We start from the raw sequence: 10,031 nt of genomic DNA on the forward strand, positions 1-10,031 counted from the left end.
TTCCATAATGCTTAAAACAACAGTAGGAATCTTTTGTCCATGTCCTTCAGTGCTTCCACAGAACATTCAGCTTTCTGAGGTTCTGCGATCAAACACTGGAGCCGACACACTACTTTTGATTCTTTCTTCCATTGCAACAATGGTTTGAAAAACTTGCACTCTCTCAATCCTTGACTGGCTTTGGTGGCTGGGGAATGTAGTATTGTAGCTGGGTACAATATTCCTTCTTATAAAGTTTTACATCTAAAATGAAGTAACGAGAACGTACTTAGAATGTAATTTTTTAAAAGACAAGTTCCAGAGCTTGACCAAGATTAATTTCTATTTCTTCCTAGTGTGCACTGTTCTGTATCATATGTACCTTTCTACTAGGTACTGTGTGTAACCATGAATACATAACTGTCTGCATAAGGAACTTTACAGGCATTATTTCAAAAACAGATACCTAAACACCGTATGACAGAAGGAAAAATAACTACTAGAGATGGAAATGGCTTATCCAAAAGCACAATCTATTAAATTCACAATCTCATAATTATATTACCTACAATGGATTGGATGCACAATTTCAGATCAAGGGCTGCAAAGCAGTTCCTTGTGAAAGGACAAGAGCAACAAAAGAAGAGCTGAAGATTTTCTAAGAAGGTAAATGACCACAGCTCAAATAAATAGAACACCAGTAACTACCATGGATCTCTGGCGTCCTATGATCATTTATCTTTAAATATAATATCTTTCATAAAAATATAAAAAGTGCATTTATGAGATCCACAGTACTCAGTGTTTGCTTTAGCATCAAATATGTAGTTAATGCTAATAAATATGCATAAAAAGCAGATACAATATATACATCAAGATGAAGAGGTCACAATTAACACTGCTGAGAACCTCTACTGTTTTTCATTTGTTCACTGTTCCATAATATAGTGAAGAAACAGAATAATTAAAACTTCTTTTAAAAAAATGCACTTTTAACATATTTTCCAAAATGTACTGAGAAATTTTATTTACTTAAGGGATTGATTATAAAAAGGCTGCATATTTAAACACGACAAAGCCAAGTAATTGGAGATGACAAGTCTGCACACTCAACAGAGTTGAAAAAAAATGGAGTCTAGTAGAAATAATGTGACATCTATTTGAACGGGGAACACATGGCCTAACTCAGGCATTTGACTTTCCCTTCGCATTTTCAATCACACAAGAGAATTTCTCCAGTCTTCCTTTTAAGCCAAAACTGGTTGAACAGTTTGGCTCCAAAAAGTCTTGCACATTAACAAATTTTTTACCACATTCTACTCATCGTGTCATTCAGCTACCCAAATCAACAGGATCGAGCAGATATGAATTATATCACAATTTAATCTAACAAAACTTTAACATTTATTAATTGAACATCCTTTTCCACATAACTCATTCATCTCTAGAGGACTGCATTGATCAAATTTGACAACTTAAAAACACAGCCTTTTTTTTTTGACAATTCAGAGAGAAAAAATATGTATAATTTGAAATATTTTCAACTTAAAAATCACCATAAAAAGATTTGAAAACTTCCTACCAAGAAAGCAGTATCTGTGCAAAGAAAGTATCTAGTAAGAAAGCAGTATATGCTAGACTAGCATGCTGTAAAGGCTTAAAGCATTCAAAAGTCACCCTCTGAACCTTGACTTACGTTTTGTCACCTTTAAGAAATAAAATGTCAGAGAACTGGTTTTTTTCCTCTTCTATTACTATGAATCAAACCAAAAAATCTTATTGCTCATATATTGTCATAATGAAATCAAATAGCTTCAGGACATGCTAAGTCCTCCTAAAAATCTGAAAATGAGAGCTGTGCAAGGAAACTTTGCTGAAAGTAGCTCAAAACACATCTCTTGCACATTCCTGCATTGTTGTTATAACAGTTGCTTTTGTAAGCCTTTTGCTATGTTGCCTGCCACTTACAGAGCAGAAGCTAAGAAAGCATGTGACTTTTAACTTGTCAGTCAAGACATGTGATTGGCTACCTAGAAGAAAATTAAGCATATCTAACAGCTTCTAGTACTCTTAAAAGATAACAAAACTAATTCACAAGAGTATTTAAAAAAAACCAAAACCAAGACAGAATCTTTTGTCTGAACTCTACAGACACAGAGAATGAAACGTTTGAAAACTGAATATTGTTTTTCACATTTGATTGTACCTGACCTCCTTATTCAAATGAAGTCTGAATTCTCAAAATTGTATTATCAACACTGAATGTTCAGTTATTCACAGCAGACAGTTCTTTTCAGGATTCTCTCAGGGAGCACAGCGTATGCTCTTCCCTAGAACTACATGTATGCCAGAGCTGTATGAAATATGCCAACCAGTAAGTTCTTGATAACCACAGAAAACTGCTGAGTTCAAAAATATTCCCTTCAACAAGAAAAAAAGTACTGAAGATAGCTAAACTAAAAAAAAACAAACCAAAAAACCGTACAACTAAGAAAAATCTAGCAGACTATAACACCCATCTAAACATACAATATTTACTGAAGTTAATTACTTGGTCAAGATGAATTCACTTTTATCATAGGTGAACTGGTAAAATTCAACTACTGCACAGAAATACTAATATTTTATGGAAGTATAATATAGCAGTTTTCTAATGGCTACCAATTTTCAAAGGCAAAAATACAGGCAAGACTTTAAACAAAGCTTAATTTTTTCCATGTTTTCATATATTCTACAACAGACTAGAAAAACACTATGATGACAGGCATATTTAGGTGACTGATTTCTGAGTACAGAAATAATTTGCTTCCCAAATGCAAAATTAAAATAATTTCCCAAACAAGGATTCTATTGAAAGAAATCTACAAATAGAAATATATCAACAGATTATTTGTAAACAAGAAGACCTATGCACATCATCGAACAGTGTTTGTCAGAACAGCCACAGGGAATTATGAATTTCCAGATTTATCTACTAGCAAATAGCCCGATTTCACTGGAACTGGGAATATCTCATTTCTTCTATAACCAAAAAACATGAACAGCATGATATTGCCGGTTTCAGGTGTTCAATTTAATGAAATATTTCTCAACTAGCTTCAACTGCAGCAGCAGCTCACTCAGATAAGATGACAAATCAAACCTAAATAGCAGTACTTGCAATTAGATCTGATTCTCACATATTGCCCAGAAGAAAAGAAGGCACTGCCCACTTTGGGGAATGCATGAAAACAGACGAGCCAGAAAGGCCTGCACTTTCATGAATCTTTTGAGAAACACTGGTTTGGCTGATACAGTTTTTCCTTTTTGTCTTTTACATTTTTCAGAAAAGTGCATCTGGTTTCCACAAAACGTGTAACCTTTAAACTGTAGTGATAATGATCACCATTAAAGTTACTCAAATAAATTATGTTTACTCTTACTATAAATTCAACATTTGTCTTGAAGCTCTGGGATTCTTTGATAGGTTAATGAAGCGGTAACTTAAGCATTCAGGTGTAAAACTCACAAAAAACATCCACAAAACCCAGAGCCTAAAGAACATTTTACTTGGTTGGTGGTTGTTTTTTTTTTTCAAATGCATCAATTACATTCATTCTGACAGCTGGAAGCCTCTTCTGAAATCATGGCACCAGTGGACCACTTCACAGACAATGCTATCCAGCATAAGAAACAGCTAGTGCAGACCACAATCTAATACTATTCTGTTTTTGTTATAGCAGTCCCTTTACTTGTTTCTCTTCTAGGAGAAGAGGCTTCAACATAAAAAGCCTCATACCTTTCTACACTCCACCCTCATTACACAACAGCCCTCCAAAATGCAAACATGTATAATGTCTTTGATAATCAAAATATTGTTTACCTCAGGACTTTTTGCAGCCTTAATTAAAGAAAGTCTTGTAATGAGGATAGAGTGTACTTTTGGATATTTTTCAAAGGCACCTTTTACTTACGTCAACAGGTACCAGAAGGCTCTTGCCAAGATGTTGGTTAAAAGACAGACACCAGGCTTCAGTGTAACCATTCATGTTAGGAACATACTTCTTTATTGTTTCATCGTTCAGCCTCAGCCAAACACCATCATCATTGTGGATCTATGGGAAACAAGCAACAAGAACGAGCCACGCCCTCCTGTAACTGTTCTGTAGCTAGCAAGGATTAACAGAATTCAGGCAGACAACAGCAGCAAAGAAGCAATGATCCTCACAATGCTGATACAATGTAAGTAGAGGTAAAGAGGAATATTGACAAAATCCAAAGCAATGGGAAGCTTATCTTTTTATAAGTCAAGGTGTGAAGATAAATTTAAATCGGATCATGCAGTAATAAGAATTGCTTTGAAATAAAAGAGGAAAGAAAGTCAAGCCTTGATAAGCTTCATAAATTCCCCACTTCACATTTTTCCCTTTTTTTTTTTTTTTTTTTTGCTGGTATGACTTAGTAAATTGCAAAAATATTCCTTGTATATGAAGTTATATTTTAAGAAAAATACATGCATAGTAGTCTAACATGCTAGTAGTGATCTTTCAGATCTGCAAGTGAAAGAATGTAATGAAAAGAAACATCTACATCTGAATTTTTGTGCAGAGTTGAAACAGTAAGTATTAAAAAGCTAAATCTTAAAGAGGTAGTATTATAAGATGAACTCAAGGACTTTTCTTTCCTTGTATCAGTCTCAAATGTTTGTTACAGAGGTTTTGAAGTAAGTATATTAAAATGAAATGACAGCCTGAAAAACTAAATTAGTAAATTTAGATTTTTGCAATTTAATGGTCTTAAGGTGTATATGTCAACATCTAAACATGGAAAAAAACCCCATTATTTGCATGAGTTACCTTTACATCTTAGCCCAATTTTCAACAGAAATGTCTTATTGATTACCTCGTCAATGAAAGTGATGGATCCATTGACTTTCACTATGCCTATTATGCTCACTCTGAAGGGAAGGGTGGCTACGGATACGAAGCCCTGCACTGTCCTTGCCACAAATTTGCGAACCTAAGAGAAGCAAAGAAAGACAGTAAGGAGAAAAAAAAATTGGAACAGAGCTTTTAGAGTAAAGAAGAAATAGGTTTAACAGATTCTGAAATGCCAGTGACAAGACAGCAGTCTTAAGAGTTACAGTTTGTTGCTAGTTTCCCATGGCTGCTGTGTACTTCACTTTTTTACTATAATCAATAAACTGTAATGTTCCAAAAAAACATAATGTAAGCATGCATTGACTTGGAAATATTTCTGCTAACAAGCTTCTGATTTTTTTAAACACACATGTTTTATTCACTGCTGAAAATTTCACCAGATTTGCATTTTCAAATTTATTACTTCTCCTAACTGATCAGCCTGGGATTACCATTCTCAGTTGTGCTACTGTAGTATTCTCTTTAGTCAGGTTTTTGACCAAAATTTGGATATTTTCCTTAGCTAAAGAGTTTAACTAGCCATTTTAAAATAAAATGATCTTTCTACTTCCTTATCTTTCGAATAGCTATTTCAATAGTTTCTCTTTTGTTCACAGGAGGGTTAGAGCAGAGGCTCCTTGCTGTTCATTGGACTTACTACAGCACCCCAAAATCTCCCACTTGTTACTCACTATCACTTTTTTTACTATTCAAACATTAACAGGCACCGGTCCCATAGAGAACCAATCCTATTAGTCTCTTAAAACCAGAGATGCATACATTCTATGCATAAGGTATAAAACCATTTTCTTGGAAGGTTATTTTCAAACTCCATAGGTAAAAGTGATAAAAGTATCAATGGAAGTATGGATTTAATCTATAACTTAAAATAAAGCACAGAATGATATGTAAGGAAAAAACTCAGTGATACAGAATGAAAGGTAACAGCTAAGTGCATGAATCTTTTCTTCTAAAAGAAATTATTTAAGAAATGGTGTTTACTCTGAGGCTAATTTAAAAAACAAAATACAAAACCAACAAAACCCCAAAACCAGAAGCATGTAAAGGACTTCACATATAAATTACTCCAAAATGTGCAAGGTTTTGGTTATTTGCAGTCCTCTTACTCGTAATACTTACATTCTCTCAAAAGACAAAACTAAGACTTTCAAGTTCCTTGTACAAGTATAAAGCTGAATCATTGCTGACAGCATTCTAAACATAGACAAGTCAAAAACAAAGTCTTGCAGATTAGGGGTACTTGCATCATATTACTTCAGAAAATCATTTTGGTAGTTTGCTAGAACTTTTATTAAAAACTTTTATTTAGAGGAAAAACTCATATTCAAGATTTTGAGTATGCACAGGCCTCGAAAGAGCCTTTTTCCCTTTTGCAACAGCTAACCCAACTAGTTAATAAAACACCTCAACCTATAACTAGAAACTGCTTAAGGATCAGATCCACTGACAGATAATACAATAAAAAACAGATTAAGAGCTCTCTTATGCTAATTTCTGACCATGATGAAAAACTATTGTCCGTGTCTTCTTTCTGATATAGCACCTCTTTACTTGGAATATTTCTGTATAGCACAAAGGTTTTTTAACTCTGTCCTGCAACACCTCGGTAGGCAGTTCTTCCATGGAACATACACAAACTGGATTCCAACTAAAGAAGTGACTATGGCAGAAGGGCTTGGCAATGAGGATGTACATCACCCCTACAGTGACACAGCAGTTTTCAAGAGCTGTGTTGCTGTGCTTTCTTATCTGACAAATCTGCGAAGAGGTACACCTCACACAACACAAAGGGCTGTTGTATAGGATAAAGCAACCTTAACAAGGAGGTTGGCCTTCGACAAAGGGATGAAAAAAAAAAAACCCCAGCCTAGAGCTTTTGGGTTTGGTGGTTGTTTTTTGGTTTTGCAATCAATGCTAGCTACTTGTTGTGTCAGGACAGTAGAAACCATCAAAACATGTTTATGACCAATCATTCTGGTAGCACCTTCAAATTCAGCTAAATTAGGACCATTTTCTTCTAGTTTGTTCCAACTACCCTACATACATTTCAAGCTACATTACATAGCTTGAAAAATCATGTTTTTCTCAGTAGGATGTGGAATGAAGTTTCCCGCAAGTTAGTTAATTTAAGCTTTGCAGCTAATACGGAGGCAGCAATTCTTATGGGTCAAATACCCCAGGCTGAATACAGATCACTATCACAGTCTCCTTCAGATTTTTCACCTGACTTCAAATAACAGAAAATGAAGAATACACATATAAAATCATAACACAGTACCCATTTTCAACTTGCAATTCAAGTAAGGTTTGGCTACAAAACTGGAATGTTCCAGTGCCTCAATGAAAATACTTTGGTGTTTCTAGTTGAGAACAGATCACCACTGAGAATGCACTGTTAGTGTCCTTTGGTTATAACTATCTGAAATTTCTGACAAAGATGATGAAGAAGCATTTAGAGCTCAACTAGGCCCTTTTTCTAAGCAAAACACGATTTGGTATATTGGACTGTCTCTGACTGATACATGTCTAATCTGCATTCTTAACTTCAGAAACATGGAGCACAGTACAATTATTACCTTCCTATATTACTTACAATACTGCTGTTGATACACAAAGAATTATCCTGATTTGTTATGTGATTTATTATGACACAGAAGAAAGATGACTGATTAAATGATTTACCATGAAAGGTCTAGTTTAATTTTTCAGCAGGTTCTACAGACACTGTGTATGGGACAAAGATGGCTGCTTTTTCAAAGAAACTACAACTTGGAACAAGAAATGAGACATGCAAGTAGAAAAACACAGGGAGAGGATTAAACACTACATAACATCTCTGAACACCAGAGGACTGACTTTTGTCAAGTACTTTTAACTGTCATGAAGACTGTTCCTTAACAACACAGAGTTATTACATATGAACAAGTCACCCCGATTTCCACTGTAATAATTGAAAAGAAAAACAGAACTTGTGTTCAGTAATTTATCTCATACCAAACCAGATTCTCTCAACTTGGGAAGAGCAAAACAACACATATGATGATCAGCTTGGGTAAAGGTATCATTAACTTGCACGAGATAAATCTCCCTCAGTAGGAATTGCGAGTCCTAATTAAGATAATGAACTAACCGGGAAGTCTTCCTTCCAAGAGAAGGGAGAAAGTCTAAAAGAAGCTTCTTGGGAAGAAAATAAAAGAGAGACCAAGTGGGGGATAAAACGTTGTACTGAAACTAAAAGCACATTTACTATTTTTATTTTGAGGCATGGCTGCAGGGAAAAAGAATCTTTTTAGTGCTAGAAGCAGATGTCAGATGCAGTTTAAAGACTGGGGAACTGTACAAAAAGTTACTGTCTCTAGATTACCCTGAAATCTAGAAAAAAATAAATCAGTATGTACTGCATAGGTAAGTTGTCAAAAACCCGATCCTTTCTGTAACCATGTATTTTTTAAACACCCTCCCAATTTCAGTAAAACAGGGAAAGACAACCTTGTTGTCTGAATTCCACATCTTTAATACAGGTTTATGCCACAAAAAAAAATTCAGCACCTCATTTGATATCCCTTCCTTTGCATCTAAGCGGAAGTGCAAGGTAGTTCCCTCATCTGGGCATTTTCCTTACGCCACTGCCACCCATTTCAGCTTACTTGCTTTATTGTGTCTACTTTAGTCCTTCAGGGTGGAATGATAAGGTGAAATGGGGACGCCAAAAGCTACAGAAAGGATACCTCTAAAAAACATAATCATGCCATTCAAAGGAAGGAAAATAGCACTAAAGAAACTGGTTATGGATTTTACATTGACTGAAAATGCTTATGACAAAACAAACAAAATATTTGTAAAATTTTGTGCCCAATTAATTTCAGAGTACAATATACAAAGAAAAAGAACTAATAATAGTGCAAAGTTTTGTCTGTGGCTTTAATAATAGCTGTGCAATGTTTGTGTGACAAGTCAAGGTAAAGGCAGTTTCTGTAGAGCTTCTAACAGTTTTCTGAATTCACATACAGAAAGAAAATGAAATTAATTGGTTTCATTTTATCTAGCCTATTGGTTTCATTCCATTCAGCACGTTAAAGTGATCTGCAAATATCCTTAAGTCTGCAGCACTACTATATGATAAAATATATATTAAACAACAACAAAATCCCACCCAAACATAACTATATCTGTTTTGGTTTTTTTTTCAGTTCTCCAAACCTTGTTTGGCTGAGGCTCTGCTTTTGGTTTAATAAGTTGGGTTCCAGGAGGTATCATTCCTTTTGGAGGATCTTTTACTTTCACTTCTAGTCCAGCATCTATAAGCAAACAAAGACTCAGTTTAAAAAAAAAAATATATATAAGGGGATATTTCAGTTAAACAGTAACTACAGTTTATCCATGCTACAACTCAGAGTAAACAAAGTAACAACTTACTTACATGTCTGCCAAAATCAACACTTGCAGTTGCTTCATGGTGCAAAGTATTAATTTTTGAACATTACTATTTTCATACGTGGAAATTTACAGAGATGTAGTTTCATGCTGTTATTAGATATCTGTCACAGTGTATGTACAAAGCACTACCAGGTAATTTTGTATCCTAACAGTGTCTGTAGGGTTATGTTTCAAGGAATGGTCCACACAGAGTCTAATGCTTGAGAGGTGCAAGTGAAAGCTTCTGGAGAGGCAGTTGCTTATGCACTACATAGAGACAGTTATAAGAACCTGAAGAGCCATGTTATACAACCAGAAAAGGCCTATAAGGTAAAAAATTGGCATCTTTAATTACCAATGCTGCTATAAAATCTGAAGGCACTGGAAAGTGATATTCTTGTTTGTGAAGAAAAATACATGTAAATGCATGTGAAGAAAGACACAAAAATTTAAGTAATAGATGAATATAACCCTGAGTAATAACCTTGAAATTGCCCCAGCAAACACTGTTTCATTTTACAGAGTGACCCTCTGAAGAACAACATCTTGAAAAGAAGCATCCAGACCTAGCAATAAACCTGTTTATTTCACTAATATCCCTTTAATCAAGCATGGCAGTAACAGAAGGAATCTACAAGCAACAAGAACATAAAAGGCTTGAAACAAAAAGAAACTATTACCAATACTTAAGCAGTCAAAAACTGATGAATTATGGCT

The 10,031-nt window shown here is 34.8% G+C and overlaps 1 protein-coding gene across 1 annotated transcript in view; it reads right to left on the minus strand.

Moving 5' to 3' along the window:
* Window positions 1-10,031, minus strand: part of MYCBP2 (MYC binding protein 2) — a 382,709-nt gene that overhangs the window by 52,570 nt on the left and 320,108 nt on the right. Inside the window, 5 exon segments of the mRNA XM_032099995.1 lie at window positions 3,933-4,073; window positions 4,861-4,905; window positions 4,907-4,962; window positions 4,965-4,977; window positions 9,099-9,196. Of these exon segments, the coding sequence (XP_031955886.1) occupies window positions 3,933-4,073; window positions 4,861-4,905; window positions 4,907-4,962; window positions 4,965-4,977; window positions 9,099-9,196 (353 nt within the window).

The sequence above is a fragment of the Corvus moneduloides genome, chromosome 2, assembly GCF_009650955.1.
Source record: "Corvus moneduloides isolate bCorMon1 chromosome 2, bCorMon1.pri, whole genome shotgun sequence".
In the NCBI taxonomy this organism is placed as follows: Eukaryota; Metazoa; Chordata; class Aves; order Passeriformes; family Corvidae; genus Corvus; species Corvus moneduloides.